Genomic DNA, 24,189 nt, shown 5'->3' on the forward strand with positions numbered 1-24,189 from the left:
GGTCATATCACTTACTGCTGAACATAGGCCTCCCCTAATGACTTCCAGATAGGCCGGTTGGAAGCAACCTGCATCCAGCGCCTCCCTGCGACCTTAATCAGGTCGTCTGTCCAGGTTGTGAGTAGATGCCTTCTCTCAAGAACCTAATGAGTCATATTAGTGCGAAGTAGCACTAAGTTTTCAACCTTACTTAGTTAGCAATAGGTTCATATTAACTTATATGATCGTGTATTATGTCAAGGACAATTTTATTATACCTACATAAGTATCCATGAAGCTAACACGGCATAAAAATGTTCTAAAAGTCTCATTCCTAATAATATTTCCTCTCACAATTTTCGTGCGTCATACTACAATCGTACAAATACCCAACTTTCTACATGACTAGTTTTGTCACTCGGATGTTCACGCAGATGTAAACATACACTCGTTTACATATATCCCAGTATTACGGTAAGCCGTATATGGAAGCACATTGGAATATTTATCGGCAATTTTCTTTTTTTATTTATATTTTTACTTTTACTTAGTCGAGCGTTATTTCAAAAGATTACAGCATGTATGTGCACAATATGTAACGCAAAGAAAATTGTTGTGTTATTGTGAATATCAAATTGCAATTACACACAAAGTTTTGTTGATGAAAAGTAAAGTTTCAGTAAAATATTTTTCTTATATATAAAATTAAATTGATGTTCGTTAGTCTCGCCAAAACTCGAAAACGACTGGATATCGAACGTCAGTTATTAAAGTTATACGTTTATACAGGAGCATTTTGAATTTTGAAAACAATAATACAAGTTTAGTTCTAAATATTGTAACTTATGTTTGTAGCCAACACAGTTATTATTGCTCTATGAAGTTATTCTTCGATTGGGAATCGTAACATAAAAAATAACTTTAAATACACCATTACACATGGGTCTCACAAACTTATAACAATAACGACAAACACTAAATACTCAGACTCTTTTATTGGCTTTCACAACCCCACCTGTAAATAACATACCCCAGCTGCTTCACAATGCATTTCTTCCATTTTGTTAAAAGCAAAAATCCCCTTATGGATCCCACTCGTTCAAATATTGATATTATATGAAGCAAGAAAATACTTTTTACATTTCTTGAAACTTTCTTCGCACGACTCGACAGACGAAATCGATTTCAATTGCATGTCTGTGACCGAACCGATCACGTGTCTTTTCAAGATTTCAACTAGTTAATCGACTATCCTATTTCATTAATCTACTATCTTTCGATTGAAAATAGATTCGTATCATCTGTCTGTCTATTACAAAAGATCACTGCTGAACTAATAAAGGGTAGACGTGCTACGGTTTTCGTAGCGGTTTGCTACGTTGCTACGAGTTGCTACGAACTACTACGAAACTGTTTTATACCAACATTTTTCGTATTAAAATAAAAATAAGCCTCATTTTTCTAAATAGAAGTGAAGATTATTTTGCTTTTTTCACATTTAAAAATAAAACAAACAATTGTATACAATGAAAAATTGTTGTTTGTTCTTTATGTCCATGTCCAAGAAAGCGATGATTAATTACTAGGACATTACAAGGCACTCAAACTCATACTTCAGACTGTATCTAGAGTATCTTTATTTCAAAGAAAAAGAAAATATTACTGTTTTCTAAACCAGAACTAAAGTTTATTATATGATAAGGTTGTTTGTTTATTGTCCTTTACCACAAGTTTCTTAATCAATTTTAAAATTAAATTTGCGGTAATTGCTGTTGACAAGGAAATTTAGAGGTTTAATTATGGGGTAATTGGAGAAAGATGTGCGGTTTGTGGCAATATGAAACATAAATTTTATACGATGGCTATTTATGACATAATTCAGATCTTTTTATTATTAATACTTACCTACTTTAGTTGACCATTACATGCTTACCCATGCATCTTACTCTCACCTACCTTAACAATTCTTTTATCATAAAAATGCTGTCGAACAAAAACCCCGAACCCCACAATATCCTCAATCAAATCAAAAAGACCGGAGATTAATAACCCCCTGTTAGTAACAAGGTCTAATTAACGTGTCCTAAAATTGCTTACCAATAAGGGCTGACCATTAATAAATCTTGTCATAGGCTTGAGAAGCCTTCCAATAAATAACCCCAGGTCAAACTGCCCCAAGTGTCGGCCTTCTATTTCTGATTTATGACGTCCCAAGAGTTACATTCTGCTAAAACTAGCCCAAAAACAAAATCAGACGTTATCTCAACAGCCTAAAGATCAGTTTGCGTTACTTCAGATGGAAGTATAAGTGTTTTTTGTTATACGCTAGATTGGTCGAGAATTTTTGGTCGATTGTTTCATATTTGTAGTGTAGGCAGAATATGTCAGTATGAAATATGGACAACATTCAAGCTATAACGAAATTCAACTATGGTCGAATACCTAACTACGATCCTTAGTTATCATGATAATACGCCTGTTTCCGACCACTACTAGATTAGAAGAATTTTCCGCCATTCAATTAATTAATAAGGGGAAGAAGAAGGGTTCTCAAGCCTCGTGTGAATAGATTGCTTATAAGTAGGCTTGTTCCATCGTCGGCTGCATCGAACACGCTATATTGGTCTAGAATTCTGGTCCATTGTTTCATATTTGTAGACTAGTATAGTCAGTATGAAATATGGACAACATTTAAATCGTAATCAAATTCAACTATGGTCGAATAGCAACTACGATCCTCAGTTATCATGATAATACGCCGGTCTCCGACCACTACACCATTACTAAATTAGAAGAACAACATTTGCCCTAACGAAATTCAACTTTGGTCGAATACCAACAACGATCCCTAATTATCATGATCATAAGCATGTTTCCGACCACTACTAGTTCTTTATTAGTCCTCTCCAAATATCACATCACTAAGATCGATCTTTAGCTCTGTCCACCTACTCTCTCAATGTCAATCCTCTGGCGAATATCGTCACATTAACCATCGACAGCACATAATAATCCACTACTGGATTACGAGTATGACCTTTAATTAATATTTATGAACCAATTACAATCAAACCAGTACATTAAATTACTCCAAAGTACTTAGGCATTAAGTGACGTTCCTAAGTCCTAACTTAGCTATTAAAACGTCAACAACTTGGGCGTAAGCTTCAAGTTCTAACTTCATTCGTAATCTCTTTGTCATTGACAGCGAGTTTAATTAAAATTATTATTTAATTATGTCTTTGCTATCACTTTTTGCTACGATAACATGAACGTGTATGTAAATGGGTGTTTTTTTTAAATTTTGTGTTTCAATAGGCAGAAATGTTAACTTTTGGTTGGATAAAGACAACGTTAACTTTTTGTGTTTTGTCACTCAAATGTTTATTACGAACTTTATTTCAATTGACAGTATTTTTTCTAAAGTCAGAGTTGAGTTTTCCGTCATTCAGTTCATTAATAAAGCTAGCTTTGGATTTGCCAGCGTGTGTTTTCAGAAGGGTCATCAAGTCTCGAGTGAATAGATTACTTATAAGCAGGCTTGTTCCACAGCCGGCTACATCATTGCTCACCAATAAGTGACTTAGTAGCCTGACACTGGTAACTATAAAAAAGGTTGTGTAACGTCACGCCTTTTATCACACTTTCTATGCACATTACGGCACAAAATGCAATGTGCACCCACTTTTCACCATCTGTGTTATGACTTCCATGTAATATTGGATGAGCCTATTGCCATATTATAGCGAGACCCTTTAACCGGCAGTCACACTTACGGCCACGCGACCAACGGAGCGGTCTAAAATATGAGTTCTTTTTCTAAATCGTACATTTATTGATGAAGAAAAATGAATTAGAACATTAATTATTCTTAAAAAACTCTAAAGTGCTGATACAGTCTCAATGATACATAACTTTACTTTTACTTTTCAGAACATAAATTTTCATATAATAACCGTGACCGACCGATTTTGAGTATAAAGGAACATTTATCGAACACTTTTAAACCATTTCTGAGATGAAATCTCCTTGCTACGTTTTATCGAGGAGAAACTGAATAGGCCAGGTGTAATGGATATTATAGAGGTCTATTTGAAAAAGGTATTAAACCTCTGTGGTTTGCAATTTAAAAATGGAATTTTCTAAGATAATATTTATTTTTCTAACGGTCTCAAGTAGACATAGTGTTCTTGACATTTTGAAAAGTTAAATGATTTATTTCGCACCATTAAACGCATTTGGCACTTGGTGTGAAGTTCTATTTGGGATTTTATTTTCTTTTGTTAAAGTTGGTCGTCACGCTATTCATCTTCACGCCTTTTATCCCCGAAGGGGTAGGCAGAGGAGCACATTATGAGACGCCAATGTAATGCCAATTTACATAGACTTTTCACAATGTATGTTGTAAGTCCTATGTAATTGGGGTGAGCCTATTGTCATATACTCGGCACATTTCCATACTCCATAAGAAATTTTCGAAAAATCGAAAAAACCCAATAATACTTTGCCCAACTCGGGAATCGAACCCAAGATCCCTTGCCCGGCAGCGAAAGCACAAATACTACAAAAACAACTAAATATCTCATGACTGAGCACAGAAGTTATTTTGAAAATATCACAACACTAATATTTGCTTCTGAATTCAATACAAGTTAGAATTAGTTCACGATCCGTTGTTGTGGAAAATTGTTTTATCCAATGAATGTATTTGTTAGACAGCCGGAGGATTTCATGTTTTTGTTTTGTTTTTCTACTGCTATTGCATTTAAATTGAGACTTAAAATAAATACGTAGACATTCTATGGCTTTGTTAAAATAATGTTTTTCAAAATATTTTAAATATTACATTCTTAATTAACTAAAAAAACACAGTTTACTCATGTAAATTAATGGAGATAAGTTCAACTAGTTTCGAGTCACAGAGAGACTCTTCATCATGAGCAGTATACCTCACGATAGTTATTATAAAAAAAGATTACTTACATTATTCTAAAGTCCAAAGAACCAACTACTCGAGTTTAGCTTTAAACATCGCAAATGCGCTAACAATAAAACAATATTCTCACAAAACTGTAAAAATGTATTCCCTAAAAAAAAATCCTTGCACAATATTTACAAAAAAAAAAAGCTCAACGTGGAAGACGGAACGTAAACAACATAATCCGAAGGCTGAATAACAAAAGGTAATTTCGCAAGCCGAAAGAAGTGCTGGCCAAAAACAGAATTAATCTGGCTAAAATCCTCAGCCGACTCACGGAAATCGATGAAACGGCCGATTACACAACCGAATACCGCAGACTGTTCTTATTTTCTAAAATGGAATTCCGTGGAATGTCGTAAGTGAGACTAAAAACAAAACACGAGTCCGACCGGTGTTCCCCATTCAGCCTTGTTAGAAAGCTAGCTTTAATTACGCGAATACCTCTCGACTGTTGACGTTACCCGACACTCCAATACGTCTCATACATTGGCACCAACATTGGCCATCGTCCCTTCATACTTCACCTAGCTTTGACCAAAGGTTGGTACAAAAACATCGCGTCACCAATTTGCGGCCATGTTTAATTTTCCATAGAACAGATTTCACGTCAAATTCGAATACCAAACGCTCTGTTAACTTTCGTTCGTGCGTCCGAGATTTGAATTTCGAATTTAGTCAAATAAATGTTGTTTTGTTAAATTTAAATGACAATGCCAGAATATCTATAGAGCTTTGCCCCACCAAAAAATATATTGTACAGGCATACCAAATGTAGCATTCTATTGCTGCTCTATTAGTGATAATTAAATACAGGATTAAAAGCCTTTAGAGCTTGCGGTTTCTATATAAATCTAAGAACAAAATATTACATTTAGGTTAGGTACCAGTTTAGATTAATTGCAGTTATAATGGTAGAAATAATTAAATTAAGTGCTTTATATTATTACAATGCTATCATAGGGTGTTTAGCTATGAAAGGAAGGAATGTCATCACCAATATCACCTTTAGTAATTCTACTTTTCATTCATAGCCATAACGAAACAACAATGTAAACAGAACAGACAGAGCGAATGTCAAATAATGACTTTTTGGACATAACTGACACAAGCACGCCAATGACGTTTCGTTACATCTGATCACTTACGTTCAAATACGAAATAATAATTAGAATAAGCATTCATTATAATATATATTATAAAAATAAATAAATTAACTAACAGTATGTATTTATACCAAATTCATATTAAAATCCGTACACATTACATTAATAAATCTTTTTTTATTGAATGACTCGTTTTGTTCCTTGTGCAAGCGTACTAAGAAACGCAGATGGTCGCGATAAATACAGGAAATAGCCCTTGGGTTTTTTTAATTCTTTTTATTTCCTAATTTTTATCCGCAACCTTATTAGAATAATAATTAAGTAACCAGGGGTCTTATTTTCATTGCATAATATTGATTAATTTACATTTCTTGTACATTGATGAAATTAAGTGGGGCAGGATCTGGCATTGTCATTTCGAACCGTTGCGTTCCAATTTATTTCGGAAAAGTTTTATGCCAATGTCATTGCTATACTTTTTTATTGACAAAAGAGTTTTGGTTTATTCAATAAAAACTTTTTCGTGCAGTCGTTGTTATTTTTGATGGGATCAAAAAGTCGCTTTATAGGACGACAAATGGTTGTTTTATTGAATTGTTTGATGTTACAATATTCAAACACAACCACTGCTCTTTTAAGATTGATTATAGCTCATTGACATCAAGTCAAACTACCTATATTGTATTTTTTTCAAAGAGTTTCATCATTTTACCAATATTTATCAATTTTCCTTGATACAGCGGATATCCCTTTACAAGTAGAACTGAGCCGCGACTTAGATAAAGCTTCTAATTAATTTTGTCTACAGAAAATATTACTCTATCTAATCTATCTAGTATTACGTAGAGCCGCACAAAATATAGTAATTTGAGACATTGAAAGAGATGGATTCACTTATAAATCGTAATGGAAGAAGTTTTTATAGAAATTGTAATTATGCTCATAAAAATGAGCAAACAGCTATGTCTAACAATTACCATTGATATTGAATAGAACAAATATATAAATCTAGCTAACACAAATTAGATTAACTGTTTATCTACACCACAAACAATTAAGTAAACCTGATAATTCCGTCAATAGCGTTGTAATTTATTATTGTTGGAATAACAAATTATGGAACATACCTAGATCTATGTTTTACACTGAATATAGCTCCTTATAAAAACTGAACAATGTTAAGAAGTACTCAATTATGTCAAGGACCCAAATGTTTACATAACCTCGAAAATGTTTTGAAGATTTACAAGCCAGTAGGTACTTTGGTTACCTAATTCCCTTTACTAGCATAACAAGGCAGTTATGATAATGTTATGGAAAATAATACATTTAATAAGACACCGTTATGATCTGACCAATCGTAGGCTTTCGTAAAACGTAAACACATTATATAAATTACCTACACCACCATTTTATCTATACAATTTAAAGGATTTCTTACAACACGGTGTTTTGTGGACAGTGTTTACTGCATGCGAATATAGCCCATATTTTATTGGCAACACGGACGGAAATAAAAACATCATAGCGGCTCTTATTGCACCGTTGAACATACGCAATAACGCGTTTTATTGCACGGAAAGGATTTTACAGCTTTACCACTATGCGGTAGGGAGTATACCTACAGTTTTCGCACACAATTATTTGCAAAGCACACCAAAATTTATTACAAATCCAAGGTATTTATGAAGGTTTTTGGGGGACAAACAGAGTATAAAAGAATCGCTTAGTCTCGGAAATAAAGAGACATTTGACCAGAACACTAGAAGGAGCAATGGTTTGTAATTCCCTCGTATTTTATACGACAGTACATATAAATTTCCCCGTTCATTAATTCGACATAAACACTGTCTCAAACATTTTGTTGGAAGAAAACAGCCAGTGTGGAGCGTAATAAAAATAAAAATGGCGGCGGCAGAAATTTGGAGGCTGTTCGCTTCGCAGCGACAAACTACGGACGACTATAAATGTGACTAGTTACTTCATCATTAACTGTTATTTATTTTATTTGTTACTTTTATTTATTAAATCACTCATCGATGTCGTACAACGGGTTTAGAAAGTTTTCGAACAGCCTTCACTGATTCCGCCATTTTGTAACCGTGTCGCTTGTTTTGTCCGTTATTATTGCTTTTGGGGTGTTTTGTATTATCGCAACTGTTCGAAAACTTTGCACTGTTTGTATTTTATGTTGTTTTAGTTGATATTTCATTGAGTAGTTTTGTGTTTTATAGTGTAGCTTTGATTTTACACCTCAATAGTTTTTAACATTGCGCTACTAAAGAATCTATCCTTAATTCCATTTCTGTATGATTATAAAATGTAAATGTTTGTTGTTTCTCCTTAGGTACGTATTCACAATAGTGAGCTATTTGATTGGCGTGTTCATATTCGCCACTATAGTGGGGCAGGTCGGCAATGTCATCACAAATAGGAACGCGAACAGACTCGAGTTCGAGAGACTTCTAGACGGCGCCAAAACTTACATGAGACATCATAAGGTAAGACAGTTGTACGAACTAGTGTTGATTTGGGAAAATTAACCTTATTGCTAGGAAGTATTTAGGTAACGATATTGTTGTTCATATTAGAGTAATATAAATGTTGAACTAATTAATGAAACTTCAGCAGATGCAATAAGTTTCAATTTCTTTCTAAAAGTTGTAACATAGTAATTAAAAATATTAGAATCAGACTCATACTACAAAGACTTACAGAAAAAAAAGAATGAAAATCCAAAAATTAACATTCAACGCAAACCCCTTACATTGCCTAATATTCGCACGATGAACTCCAGAGGGCGTTGGAGCGAAAAATTCCATTTTGCAAAACGATGTGATATATTTCGCAGGTGCCAGGTGGTATGAAGCGGCGTGTGCTGCGATGGTACGATTACTCTTGGTCCCGGGGTCGGATCCAAGGGGGCGGGGACATAAATACTGCCCTGGGCTTGCTCCCGGATAAACTGAAGACAGAACTTGCTTTGCACGTCAATTTGAGTGTTTTAAAGAAGGTAGGTGCTTGTTATTAGCTCAGTATTTATAGTCATTTTCTTGTCTATCTTATGGTACGTTTTAGTTGTAATTTGAGCATACTTTTTGTCAATTATTTACTGTCACACTCAAAGACATTTAACGATTAAGAATAAATAAAAAAAATACTTAAACTATTTCTTAGTAACGATTTTGTTCCAAAAACAATTACTAAGGACTGGATTAAGTAACCATTGACTCTGAGTATGACAGTTCAAGATGTTTGTATCTCACAAATTACAATTTTGATACGCTTTCCATTTCGTTTTCAATATTATTAACCTGACGTTTAGACGACAAACTTAAAAGTGCACAAATCAACACAATAATGTATAAGTTAGTTAGTCTTAACAAATAAAACTCTAATTATAGAGGCAAGTCGTCAGCTACCTACGAACGAGGGGTGACCTATATCCCGCAGTTGACTTCATATCACTCTGAAGGGCAGACATTCAACGGTTCTTTTATTTTCAGGCCGCTATGAAACGGTTCCCCTCGTAAAACCTACCGAAATAAATCGTAAATTTTCCCATCAGTTCAGGTTCCCCTGCTAACACCTTATTTGTGTTTAAATTATGGTTATTTTATATAAATTTCACGTTAAGTTGTCATCTTTATTTCTCTGCAAAGGTTGATAAAAGTTAAGCAAGTTTATGTGTTGTGTTATTCAAATTACAAATGAATTTCCTTACACAAAAGGTTTAAATTCCTGTAAAATGTCTTCACTTGACTAGTAGCTTTTCTATTTCTTCTTTACCATTTACTAATGCGTGTTATCACTCAATCCCTTTAAAAGGATTCATCAATCGTTCTCTCTAATCTTACTTACCTCTGTACTCAAAAACTTTACCCAAAATGACCCCTATTCCTTTACGTTAAATACGAAACAGTAGAGCAGACACAACTAAACATCAAGCTATACAAAACCAATATAAACTGACCGTTGAATGTGCGAAAAGATCAGAGAAAGTAAGACCATGATAAACTGGTTTTTCTAGCTCGATGTATAACCGTGTTACCCAAAATTGACCCCTATTCCTTTGTAATACGAAATAGCAGGACATACAAACTTGTCACTTACCTACACCCGTTTTACAGGTAACGATATTCCAAGAGTGCCAACCAGAGTTCCTTCACGACCTCGTTTTGAAAATGAAAGCATACATATTCACTCCCGGAGATTCCATTTGTAGAAAAGGTGAGTCGTAAAATCAAGTTGCTTAGAACTTACAACAGAATATAAAAATGAAACAGTTGGGAGATGTGTATTGTGGCGCGTGTGACAGAGTTGAATGGAGATGTCACTCGTCAAATATAATTAGAGGTTATGATTTTTACCGACTTCACAAAAAGGAGGAGGTACTATGTTCGGCTGTTTGTATGTTTTTTTTTTTTTTGTATGTTTGTTCATCGAATACTCCGTCAATTGTCGACGGATTTTCAAAATTCTTTTTATGTTCGAAAGTAGATAGTTCTGAGGTGGTCCCATTGTCACCAAGTTAGGATCTGATGATGGAATCTTAGAGAAATCGAGGGAACTCCTCAAATATTATAGGGAACTATATAGTGATTTTGGTATATTCATCTAGAATTGAAGCATTTACAGTCAAAAAGTAACCTTTGAAGAGGTGGAACTGATGAAGAAGACCAGAAATGGCCAATGGAACTTCATACTCACATAGAAATCACAATAAAGTTATACTCCGTCAATTGTCGACGGATTTTCAAAATTCTTTTTTTGTTCGAAAGTAGATAGTTCTGAGGTGGTCCCATTGTCACCAAGTTAGGATCTGATGATGGGATCTAAGAGAAATCGAGGGAACTCCTCAAATATTATAGGGAACTATATAGTGATTTTGGTATATTCATTTAGAATTGAAGCATTTACAGTCTAAAAGTAACCTTTGAAGAGGTGGAACTGATGAAGAAGACCAGAAATGGTCAATGGAACTTCATACTCACATAGAAATCACAATAAAGTTATACTCCGTCAATTGTCGACGGATTTTCAAAATTCTTTTTTTGTTCGAAAGTAGATAGTTCTGAGGTGGTCCCATTGTCACCAAGTTAGGATCTGATGATGGGATCTTAGAGAAATCGAGGGAACTCCTCAAATATTATAGGGTACTATATAGTGATTTTTGTATATTCATCTAGAATTGAAGCATTTACAGTCAAAAAGTAACCTTTGAAGAGGTGGAACTGATGAAGAAGACCAGAAATGGCCAATGGAACTTCATACTCACATAGAAATCACAATAAAGTTAATTAAGTGACTGTGACAATACAAATAAATAAAGTAGTTATTGAGATAGAGAATTTTAACCGACTTTTTTAGTTGCGATACTGAGTATCGCAACTAAAAAGTGTGAAATAAAATACTTTTTACAAAAAAATAAACCGACTTCACTAAAAAAGTTAAAAATAACTTTAATTTCGGAAGTCGGTGTAACAAACACATAATACCGAGAAACACCGACTTCCGAAATTAAAGTTATTTTTAACTTTTTTAGTGAAGTCGGTTTATATGAGTCATCTTTGTTCGACTCTATTCATTTTAATATAAGTGAAATACTTAAACGATTGTCGTTATATACTAAATTTAACTGGCGACTGCACGGTTGGCGTGGTAGCTGGGTATCTGTCTGCCGCGCAACGTGTAATGGGTCCGATCTCACACGGCACAACTCTTTCGGGTTTAGGTATCATGTGCATGTGAAATATTATACAATGTGATAGGCGTGGGACTTCTAACCCTTTAAGGCTGAGTACTACATCTAATTTTATCGACAAAAAAAATAATATGGGGGGTTGAACCCCTAATTGAAAATATAGGAAAATAGTGATTTTTTCGGTAAGAATAATTCACAAATTATTTTTTTTCTCACCAAAACATTATCAAACATATGAAAAAAGTAATGAATTAGTTAGCCAAGGTTATTAGCTACCGTTTGTCGTCTTTTTTTTGTTTCTACGACGCATACAACCTTTGATATCAAAAAAAGTAAAAAAAAATATTAAAATGGCCATAATTTTTAGGGGGAGGGGATTCGACCCCTTCGACCCAGGACTTTTGTCGTTAAAATTAGATGTAGTATTCAGCCTTAACGGGTTAGAAGTCTCGCCCCTATCACATTGTATAATAATATATATGTTTGTAAATCAGCTCAGATTTAAAAATACTAAGCCTATCATCATTATTTAACTCTTATCACATTCGTACTTGGAGATAAAATAAACAAAGAATTTTCTGTGGTCAGTTTTCAGTAATACTTGCATTATTATAACTTATATGGGAATAAATACTATCTACCAAACAATACAACTAGTATCTTCCCACCGCAATATAACGACGTCTAGACAGCTGACACATCTGCATAATATTTCACTCTACGGTCACTATGCAAAACAGAATCCTCACCATCTTATAACTCTAAATATAATCGAATAATGGAAATCAATGGTTGAAGGCCATTTATATTTGTTCGAAAACAATTTTCGATATTAAAATGTCATCAACGTAAACTAAGTTGGTGTTCCCACAAATTGAATTTATATTCAAGTTCGGGTACTAATTCCGGGATCTGATTTTGGTCGAGTGGCGGCACAAAGTTTATTATTAATATGGATTTTTGTTTGATTGTCATAGAATAAGGATAGCTTTTTCTATGTACAACCTATAGAATAATGATGTGTTTACTTGATTACTCTGTTTGAATTACATTTAGACTTATTAGTAGTTTATTCGAAGTAAATTATTACGATTACTTATCTACACATTATTTACAAATCTTTAAAATACCTAAAAAAGGAATAAAAACTAATTTAAAACTAATATTATTTAAATTAAAATTCAACTAAAACTTGCAGAATAGTATGTATTTATAAGAAAAAAATAACTTTAAATTAATCTGCAAGTTCCAATTTTAATACACAAAAGTAATACTTCTTTTCGTTGATATTAATACTTTTGTATTTGATTCCGATCCAGGTGAAGTGGCTCGCGAAATGTTTATAATAGCAGATGGCATACTAGAAGTGATATCAGAACAAGGGAGAGTACTCACCACTATGAAGGCAGGAGACTTTTTCGGAGAAATCGGAATACTAAACCTCGACGGATTGAACAAGTAAGATTTACTATCGTTAGTGAATACATCGTTACACAGGTTTATTGAATTAGAACTTTAATAGACAGGAGAATACTCATGGAATTATATCATTTAGCTTTAGCTAAAGATAGATTTATTCCCTAAATTATATAAGCCTCGCCTGCAGATATAGGTATTTGAATGGCTTAGTTTAAGTCTATGATTATTTAAACACAATGTCAGGGAAGGCCACAAATCAGAAAGTTTTTTCTGGAAAGACTTTTGAAATCGACGTAAAATAGTGTATTGACATATTGAATAATAATCTATAGCCCAGTCAGTTGCTATCTTAAAACAGGCCATGTTTTTACTGTGACAAAAATGAAATCAATTCTTTAGTTGATTCAACTTTTAAAATATACACTCCTTTTTAGGCGAACTGCAGACGTCCGATCAGTCGGCTATTCCGAACTATTCTCCTTATCTCGAGAAGATGTATTAGCAGCCATGAAGGACTACCCCGAAGCCCAGGAAATCCTACAAACCCTAGGAAGGAAACGCCTACAAGAAGCTAAAAATATGTCCAAAAAATGCAAAGGTAAAACCAAAATCCATTTTAATCAAATTTCTGAAGACTTTCAACTCCATATAAGGTCAAGTTTAAAGGTCTAAAGCAGGTAAACATGAACTTATTAAGAATAGGGATTCTTCAATGACCCATGAATTATTTCTCAGTAGGAGGAAGGGTTTAAATCTCTACCATAAATAAATATAAAAAGTTTTTATCCTAAGACAATGAGTGTTTTCGTGTCATAATAGAGGCGCTGGTGTAGTATCAGGTCCCTAGACACGTTATTAATTTCCATATAAAAAAATATTCGTCATTTTATATTACCAATGGAGGACTTTATATACGACAAAAGCGCCATCTATGCAACGCAAACACGAAAACCCTCATTGGAAATTTCGTAAATAAGGCAAATATTAAAAACTTTAGGACGCAAGCCCAGGCAAGACGCTAAAACAATAACGAAGAATTTAAAAGGTGAGAGCAATGAAACGAGTTGTAGATGGTGGAACGAAATTTTATGAAACTACTTTTTAAACATTTCGAAAACAGGTATTCTGTTTACTTGACATTTCAAGTATGATTCAACATGATTAAAGAAACCTCAAAGAATTATCTTCTTCTTCTTTCTTCTTCTGCCAAAATAACTAACACGATTGTATTTGGAAAGTCAAGAAAACAAACGTTAAAAAATAGTTTCATTAATGCACGTGTTGGCGAAAATTATAAGCCAAATGCTTAAAATACCACAGCAAAAAACAGATGTTATAAATAGGCATGCCATTTTGATCCTCCTGAAATTAATTACGAGTGGGATGCCGATATAATTAACTCAACGAAAGGGCAACACTCAATCATGTCTGGTACCTAAAAGGATGAGCAGACATAGTACTTAATAATGACTGACTGGCTGACTACCAAAAACCTAAAAACTGCTTTGCTTTACCCAAGAAACAAACGTCAAAATCAGAGACAGAAAAAGGCAAAAAAGAATGCAATTTTTGCCTTCAAATAAAGTGTTGTTTCTCACCGCTTAAAAATTTGCTAATAAAATATTATGTGGAGGATGTAGCTAAAGGAAAATACTAATTAAACTGTCTGTTCTAGGCGAAATAAGTCCCGACAAGATGTCTGGCGACGACAGTACATCTAAAAGGATCGTACACAAGCTTCGGAGCGACGTTAAGGTAAACATTGCCATTAAACTTGTAATGGCTATCGATTTTATAAATAGTGACGCTATGTGCAACTTTATAACCTCAAAAAAGGGTTTACCACACTTATTTGAGGATATAATTATCACAGATGACAATGATATCGTTGAAACTATTTAATACTTTAATACTTATACGTATATACTCTATTCAGTTATGTTTCTAGTTTCATTGTTATGGTGAGTTAATTCATCTTAAGTAGTATTACTACTTAAGATGAAAAGAAAAGTCCTAAAAAGACTTATAATAAATTAAAACCCAATAATTATTTGCTTTACAATACATAAACACTTTACGTCATAAATAGCAATCACAGTTTCAATCATTCACCCCACAAGGTAGTAAAGACATCACAAACTATAATATTGTACCCCGACATGATAACTTCAAACACAATTAGTCGCAGTTTATACTCCAAGCCATTAGAATTCGGTAAAGCTATAATTTGAACACAAACACGGCCGTGTAATGAATAGCTCTGATACTGAATTCTGATAGCAATACATTCAGCTGAAGTTAATTTGTTGTGACAGTTTCTAAATTAACTGTTACACTACAACGGGATATCACTAATTAAATGTTATACAGACTTTTCTGAGCACTTTACAATCTATTACACTGGGACACAACCGACCGACAAAAGACCTTATTACCTATATCTGAAAGTTTGAATCTCTACGGACGATGCTGCATCATGATGCCCCCGATAAAGCACAATTTAAAGATATTGCCTTTTCTGAGCACTTGGATATACCAAAAAATGCTGCATCAGACATCTGATTGATCTGTTCGCCTGTTAACAGGGCATTCGCAATGCAATCCGAAGCAGATCTCGAGCTGGACGTAGATCTGGAGAGTCATTAGAACTACAAGCTTTAGCTGGAGCTGAGAGGGCTGGCACTGCAGAAGGAAAGGTTCTAAGAAGAATGCCAAGAGTCGAAAGTGATGATTCGGCTCATCCGCATAATCAAGATGTAAACCTTCTTTTATCCCCTAATACACATTTTGCCAGTAGTGATAATAAACAAAATACAATATAATTGTTTTCTGCTGTACAGGATAACAATGGCGAAACAACGTCTGGTAGCAAAGATGGTGAGAAATGTATATCACCCATAGGAGCCGGTCTTCCATTACTATCACGATTAAAGCTACTCAAAGAGAAACAGGTAAATATCTACACGAAATCTGCTGAATTCTTAGGTATTAGGTTTTCAAATCTAAGAATTTGATTTCTTTACAGGATCGTGAAGAAAAAGTAGCCAAACAAAGGCATTCAACATCATCAGTTTTATCTTTGACACCACAACCAACTCCTTCGACTAGTTCAGCACCAGATGCTGAACCAGAAGTAATAGGAGCTGGTCTTCCTCTCATACAAAGATTGCTCTTACTAAAGGCAAAAGAAGAGAGAGATAAGAACCAACTCACTCCAACTATGAGCAATCAGCCCTCCAGTTCCGACACAATTAGCCCCACTTCCATCAAAAGCCCTCTGAGTCCCACAATAAAGACTCTTAGTCCAATCAGAAAAGGTTCAGAATCCAGCTCCCCGGGCAAACTTCAAAGCCCAACCACAAAAACGTCCAGAAAAAACTCTTCTGGTTCAAGTGATGGAACGTCTCGACCCAAAGTTAGTTTTAGAGATAAAATATTACAAGTTCAGAGCGATGGTACAGCGGTATGTCAACCATTAAATAAAGATACCAGTGAAAAACCTGCTGCCGTCGTAGAACCAACACCAAAAACAGAAAGCAACTTAATTTCAATACCCCACTCCGTTGTTAGTAAAATTAAGTCCCCAGCAAAAGCTGTAGGTACTACATTCCGAGATAAATTGAAACTATTACAAAGTGGACCAAAGGACACTGATAATGCAACAGTAGAAAAGGCTAAATCAGCTTCATTAGAAAAAGCTCCAGTAGAAATAAGTCCGTTACCAACAACTGAGGCTAAAGAAGAACCAAAGAATAAAAAGCCTTGGACTAAACTTAAGAAGGCAGCCATACTAGGAGAATCAAAAAGCCAAAGCAAAAGTAGTTTAGACGAAAAGAAAGATGAAAGTATAAATACGAGTAGTGAGAAAAAAGATGAAGGTATAGCGGAGGCAGTTGTAAATATATGTGTGCCTATAGTAACCACAGCGGAGCTTGTTAAAATAGACAATAATAATGTTGAAGTTGCTAGTGATAATGATAAAGATAAACCTAAGCTTTGCTTAACAGGCCCTTTGGAACCCGTCCAAGAGAAATCATTAGATTTATTAACTTTATCTCCCAAGAAAAATGTTAATAATGTAACAAAACCAGCTGAAACTAAGACGCATATGTCACCGGGAATGCTGTTACCCAAAGTTAAAAAATATAGGTCAATAGATGATTTATCGCCAGAATACGGCGGACTACCATTTGTCAAAAAGCTAAAAATCTTAAATGAACGACAGAAATTGGCAGAATTAGAAAAAGTTGTGAAAATTAGAAGTTCTAGTTTAGATTGCACTAGTTCGTCTGAAGATTTGCTTTGTGATACGTTAACTAGAAGTCATTCTGAAGGTAGCACTATGGATAAAAGAAAATTCAAGCGAAAATCCATCGATTCATGTAGAAGTCATGAATCCAACGAAACTTTAGAACGAAGGGAATTAAAGTCTATTTTGAAGAAGCTGTCTGAAGATGTTACTCCGGCTGAAAGTCCTGAGCGTAGTAATGAGTTGAAGAGATTAATTCGTGCTCCGACTTTGGAAGGATACGCGGCAAGACATTCGAAGTTTGCCAAGAGTGTAACCTTCCACCGTCATACACTACCCTCACCGCCTGGAAGTGCTCCAGCTGATTATCAAAATGATGATGTTTTCACGATGCCAGAAGTGAATATCAGTTCGATGCCCCAAATTTCTCCACCTCCTCCACCTGATGTTGAAGTTACGGTACCAGAAACGCCCAACAATCAGATCGCAAGATCAGCCGAACCAAATGTACCCACAGACTATGGGCTAAACATAAGAGCTGAGTACGAACTTCAACAGAATATTGATCCAATGATAGATTTAAAATCACTAAGACCTGAAGAAATTAAAGTGCCTTCAGAGAAACCTAAGCTAACTTTAATATCAGCGGTCGCAAACCAAAGAAAGTTATTGCGAGGTAAATATTTTGTCTAATGACTTTAATAATTAATAATATAAATAATCAATAATTGACAAAGGTTTGTATTCATTGACAGGCTCTATTGAAGAACAGGAATATTTTGGAGAAGTACTGTTAGGTATCAAACAAGTTATACAAGGACACTTACATGATGTCCAGGGAAAATTTCAGGAAAGGTGAGGAACCATTTAATTGATAATAAAAAACATATTTCATCATTTGTTTGACTTGTGTCGTCAAGGTCTTACACATACTTCTTAATTTGTTGCAAATCAATTTTAGGTTCAACAGTTTAGAAAACGAGGTACGAAAACGTGATGAAATAATAAGTCAACTTCAAAAACGTATCCAAGAATTAGAAAAATTAGGACTCTCTGGTATGAGTCCAACTGCACAACCAACTGGAGAGGTGCCTTCAATGCCTGAGGTTACTGAGGCAGTACAACCCACTTCTACCAGTCAGCCCATATCTAAAAGTGCTAGCTCGGGCAGTGAAGATGCTTCAGCTGCCGAAGAAGGTTTCATGGTAAGAGCGTTCTGTTTTAGCTTTCGCTGAAACAGCAAATCTTATATCCCTGTCCTATCAAGTGTTATTTTAATTCTAAACTAATCAGGATTTAAAATTACAGAGAGGTGATTCACTCGACACCGTTTTCGCTACATCACCACCAACAGCAAGCGCTGACGAAGCAGAAAGAGACAGATCTCCAGAAAACGAAACTGCTGCCGCAAAAGAAACCCTATCTCCTGACGACCTCACAGAGGAAAACCTTAGAGAATTAACAGAAGGAATAGAGCTATCAAAATTATCGTACGCAGAACTACAAAACTTAGCCGTATCACTTTCACGAGCTGACAAGACATCGTCGAGTAAAGAGCAATGGACTATCAGCAAATCGAAGAGATTAGATCTGAACTTAGATGGCAAAGCTGGAACATATTCGAGAAAACGTGCAGCCAAGTTGAAGCAACGAAAGTCTTGGGAGGACCAGAGTGACCAAGAGAGCATGGAGATGCAAGACTTGACGAGGTTTGAGAACTTATTTTTTCTAATAAGCATACTTTGGTCTTTTGTGGCGTACTTTAGTATTAATCGACATTTGAAACAAAACAGTTCAAACTAATAGATTAAGAAGCATTCCGTCTTTCAGGCCGCTTTCTCCCCACACCACGTCAGAAGACCGGTCTCTCCTAAGCCCAGAACAGTCCAGCTTGCGGTCCAGCAGAAGACACTTCCATTTCTTCGGATCACACCTTGACAACACCAAGTCGAAGATCAAGAAGACTCTATCAGTGGACACTGGGATGCATCATACTGGAAAGAATGAAAGGAGTAAGCTTTACGTGATGTTTTTATTTAACGTGTAGTCTTTTGTTCCAAATTATATTACTGCGGATTATTGGAAGGGATAAAAACATAATCCAAAATTGGGGTTTATAATGTGTGAGAAACAAATTAAACATTTGTATTCGTCATTTAACCTAACTTCTATTCTTCAATCACTGTCTTCTTTGACTTTGATAACAATCAAATATTTTACAACACTGCATCTATTGGCTTTTCACCAAAAGGCTACACGACGCAACTGTTTTTGCTTCAACTATTATTATTATTGAAATGGTAAGGCATTTGTTATTCAGAGGGCCGGCCGCGGCAGCATCGCAAGTTCAGTTTGGGTTCCCTCTTCCATCGGACTCCAACTCAGAAGCCTACGAACAACTGCAACGATGTCGTACTCGACATGGGCAGTGATTACAGCTGGAGTGATGCGTAAGTGACTGAAGAACTGAATTCATTGAAATTAATTTTAAAATGTTAGAATTCCAACCAAAAGCCAGTAACTTTTGCGACCACTTAATCAATAAAACTATTGAAGTTGCCCCTTTTAACCAACATTTATAAATTCCAGGGGATCAACGTCATCTAGCAGTGATTCAGAATCATTACCTCGCACGCCGATGTTCGAAGAGTTTGTAGAGAACAGCTCAAGAAGAGGACGCGCCAGTAGCTCTAGTCATGGTAGCTCGTCACCTATTAGAGGTAGGTTGTCTTTCAATCCTTAAATTACGACTCTGTCTGATGAATGTCCTTAAATTGTACTGTTTCTGAAATTTTGGAAACAAAATTAAACTACAAACATTAACTCACGTTTTTGTCCCATGGTAGGTAAATACTATAACTACAGAGCATCACCTACGTGTTTCTATAACTTCTATCACATCCATATCTCTGGTCATTCAAGCACACAATGAAAGTTCTTACAAAAATTATAATATAAAAAGTATAAATAAATAAAACTACTTTCACAAAATTACAGCGTTACCTGGCAGCGGCGGTGACTGGGAGGTTATGATGCTGGCGGACGAGCTGGAGAAGAGGGAAAGAGAAAAGGAGAGAGAAGATGCTAGAAGACACCTATACCCAACAACGCTAAGAGACTTGGAAGAGGTGAGATGAAAGACATTGCAATAGTTGGTTATCAATGAACTATCAAAAATACGTATCGTAATCGATAGAGCACTGCTGAACAAGTTATTTAGAGGAAATTAACATTTTTTTAACATGGCAAATCCCTTGCTAGTTACCATAAGAGTTTTAGAAAACCAGTTGCGTAGTATTGGTCATAATTTTAAAACACAACTAAATTCAAATCATGCTAACACTAATTACTATAAACATCATAGGAATCAGACACCCCTCAGCGAGATGACAGTCCGGACGAGTACTCGAACATCGAAGACTCCAACTCTTCATCCACCACCCACCTTCTCTCCCAGTCCATCAGTGATGCGTCTCAGCGGTCTTTGGAGACTTCCTTCACTGAACAAACTAGTAGAATCGGGAGGGAGCCGAGGCAGAGACGTGTTGGGTCCGTGGGAGAGCCGGTAAGAGTTGTACAACTGACGTTTTAAGTATTATTCTGTTTAATTTCGTGCCAAAATTATGAGACTCATAAACTTATCATCTAAAATCCATTGCTTGCTTAATTCCGTTATTCTACTCGAGCTGCTATTTCGTAAAATATTTATTTGCTAAGTCTGTCTTCAATATCTTCAGGTACAACCCGACTCCTCCTTCCGCCAGTCACGAGGTCTCATCCTCCGAGCCGCAAGCCTGGACCGTGAGACTACGCCCACCACCTCCGCAGGCGCGCGACGCTTCGGCTCCCTCAAGAGTGCCAGCACTGATTCGCACAAGAGACTCTGATCCGTTTGGCCGAGCGGACAAGCCCAGTCCGACGCCTTTCAAAGAGGTCCAAATGAAAGTAATGTGATACGAGATACGGCTCAAAATTCTCAGGTTACAGTAAATCAAAATGATTTAAGAAGGGGTAAAAATGATCTGAACGAGGGTAAAAGTGATCAAAATGGGGGTAAAAGTGATCAAAATAAGAATAGTTTAGGTAAGGATGGTGTAAGTCAAGAAATGGACGGAGGGAATGGAGGCCAAAACGATAGAGAGATTAGAAATAAAGATAATAACGAACGAGAGAATGCGAATCCGAACATATTCGATCAGCTGACAGTCAGCGGTCAATTACTGATCGTCATTATTTTTTTTGACGATGACTTTGACTATGTAATTTTCTTAGTACTACAATAAGTAAACTGTGTTGTGTTATGAGTGAATATTGCATGACTGGTTTCTACTTGACATTGGACAATTTAGGAAATACATACCTAATACCTAATTTTGTGAAATAATTGTCACATTAATTTATAGAATACAGCCATGATCGTATCATAGAGAAAAAAGAAGTCAGTAGGAAGAAAATGTACTTTGATCATCTATGATGTACTTTCTCTAATTTGTCTACTATCAAGTGTGTGTACAACTAAACTACTATTTCTATTTCATCTACCTACTCTTTATTCTAGTTCTATCTATCTATCGTAATCTATCTAGGAAACTAATGTAGATATTCTAGATTTAGCATAGTAAATAGAATGTAATATTTGTTTAGTCTATTAATTTAAATTATAACTATATTCTAGTCTTGTCGTTTTGTGGTGCACAAATTAAATCAATCAATTAAATATTATGTATTTCTAGTATGTTTCCAAAACGTACGAAAAATGTTCCTTTTCATTTTATCTATTTTTAAGAATAAAATTATTTAAATTATCTAGCTATTTATAAAAATGGAGCAAAATGTTTCATAGAAATCTAGTCTGTATTTATAAGTATTTTAATTTTATTTTGCTATAATGCATTGTTAAAGATATGAGAAATTATTTACCGTTACTATTCCTATTTTTGCTTTATGTCAATAATTTTAGCTACCTCTTAGATTTACCCTGGTTTCATAAATAATAATTTTATATCTGTGCTGTTAATATTGTTACCAACACTAAAATAATTATGTTACTAGAATTTATTTCATGTTGTCTTATTCATAAAAAAAAAACATTATTTATCAAAGATATTTACATTTTTTGCTGTGTACCTAACAAAAATTAGCACAAGAATAAATTATTATTATAAAAATAATAAATGTTTAATAATAAAAATCCTATTACTTTATGAAATATTAATTCTAAGTAGATAGGTAGTCGTATGAAATATTTAATTTTAATAATGTCCGTTTAATTTATTTTTAATTAATATTAGTGCCAAATAACTATTTATTGTAGAATCTTTTAAAATTAATTAATTTATGTAGATGTTATTCTTAATGTAAATAGTGTATGAAAAACATTTATTCGAATATTATTGTAAATTAGAGAGTTATTATATATGTAACAAAAAGATTTTAGATAATATTAATGAAACTTAGATATTTTAGGTATCAATTATGCTTTACTGAAATGTGAAGTTAGGTAATGATAATAAATAAATTATAATTTTTAACCCGTAAATGTTTAAGAAACTAGAGAGATTATTAAAATAATATATCGATACCTACAGTGTAAATTGTGAAGATTGAACTATTCGATTGAAAAAAATATAAATATAAAAATATCCCATGGAGTACAACTCTCAATGTAAATCCTACTAACTCAACACACCTAAACTAAAATAACTAATTGTATTCTGAGTTTCTACTGTAAAAAATAACTATTTTTGTTACTTAATACTTACCTACTTTTTCTGACTGTACCACCTTCCTATTTTCTTCATTGCAATAAATTGGCGGGAAAATTGACGTTTGACAAGCTTGACATTTTCACCTATTAGAACGCCATACACTACGCGATTAAGTTGTATCCGTATAATAGTCAAATAAAAATTTTGCACCAAAATAAGAAATCCGAATTTCAATATAAACATATTGTAATTTAAAATAAAACTGAACATCCAACTGGGTACAATTTTACACTTTTTAAAAATGTAGGTGTATCTGACTATGTTTGATTTTTTTACAAAATAATAATGACCTGAATTATTGTTTATCGATACCTAATTGCAAGGTAACAAAATACAATTGCTATTTATATCAATTTATTTATGTACCTACAAACGTGCGAATTTTTTTCTTACTTATTCGATAAATGTCGTAAAAAGTTGACGATTCTTTTTTAATTAATTAAAAAGGCTTTACATATTTGGAGACTAGATTTATAACTGTGCTTTGTATTGCTAATTACTTTATTTCTATTGTTTTTTGAAAATACTTTTAAAATGTATATTTTTTTCTTTATAACAAAAGCAACATGCAACATAAATAAATAAAATATCAGTATCTACCGTAGCGCGTAGTAGCTAAAAGAATTCGCACGAATATTACTGATTATAATTATATTTACTATAATTTATCAGAAAACAAGCACCCCTTAATATTATTGAACTGGATATCTATGACGAACGTATATCTATATATTTTTAATTAATCATAAATTATTAGTTTTAGGTGTAAACTCATACGAAAAGATGAAAATAAAAATAAAATATTTAAAATGAACTTGTGACTGTTGTTTATTTAAATTAAAATACCTTTCAACTATTGAATCACATCCTGAACCATATCCCTAAGGACACGGCGGTGCTCAGACCATACAGGGCCACCGTATGCTCCAGCATCTTCTCCTCCGATCGTCGCAGTGATGACACCCGGGCGTTTCCTCCCACCCAAT

General features: G+C 34.4%; 1 protein-coding gene across 17 annotated transcripts in view; it reads left to right on the top strand.

Annotated features, from left to right (window-relative positions):
• Nucleotides 1–24,017, top strand: part of LOC118274590 (uncharacterized) — a 362,728-nt gene extending 338,711 nt beyond the window's left edge. For 7 of the 17 annotated variants that reach the window (XM_035592192.2, XM_035592186.2, XM_035592191.2 and 4 more), the window contains 19 exons: nt 8,411–8,564; nt 8,915–9,076; nt 10,194–10,293; nt 13,087–13,225; nt 13,621–13,784; nt 14,184–14,231; nt 14,862–14,941; nt 15,772–15,942; nt 16,027–16,137; nt 16,212–18,111; nt 18,173–18,290; nt 18,397–18,640; nt 18,744–19,144; nt 19,251–19,447; nt 19,741–19,885; nt 20,025–20,155; nt 20,433–20,563; nt 20,800–21,000; nt 21,173–24,017. In XM_035592192.2, the coding sequence (XP_035448085.2) occupies nt 8,411–8,564; nt 8,915–9,076; nt 10,194–10,293; nt 13,087–13,225; nt 13,621–13,784; nt 14,184–14,231; nt 14,862–14,941; nt 15,772–15,942; nt 16,027–16,137; nt 16,212–18,111; nt 18,173–18,290; nt 18,397–18,640; nt 18,744–19,144; nt 19,251–19,447; nt 19,741–19,885; nt 20,025–20,155; nt 20,433–20,563; nt 20,800–21,000; nt 21,173–21,322 (4,747 nt within the window). In that variant the 3' untranslated portion in view covers nt 21,323–24,017. The remainder of the gene's footprint in view (nt 1–8,410; nt 8,565–8,914; nt 9,077–10,193; nt 10,294–13,086; nt 13,226–13,620; nt 13,785–14,183; nt 14,232–14,861; nt 14,942–15,771; nt 15,943–16,026; nt 16,138–16,211; nt 18,112–18,172; nt 18,291–18,396; nt 18,641–18,743; nt 19,145–19,250; nt 19,448–19,740; nt 19,886–20,024; nt 20,156–20,432; nt 20,564–20,799; nt 21,001–21,172) is intronic. The other 10 variants (XM_050697032.1, XM_035592190.2, XM_050697033.1 and 7 more) reach the window with 8 other exon arrangements.
• The last annotated feature ends 172 nt before the right edge of the window (nt 24,018–24,189 follow it).

This window comes from Spodoptera frugiperda, chromosome 11 (assembly GCF_023101765.2).
Source record: "Spodoptera frugiperda isolate SF20-4 chromosome 11, AGI-APGP_CSIRO_Sfru_2.0, whole genome shotgun sequence".
NCBI lineage: Eukaryota > Metazoa > Arthropoda > Insecta > Lepidoptera > Noctuidae > Spodoptera > Spodoptera frugiperda.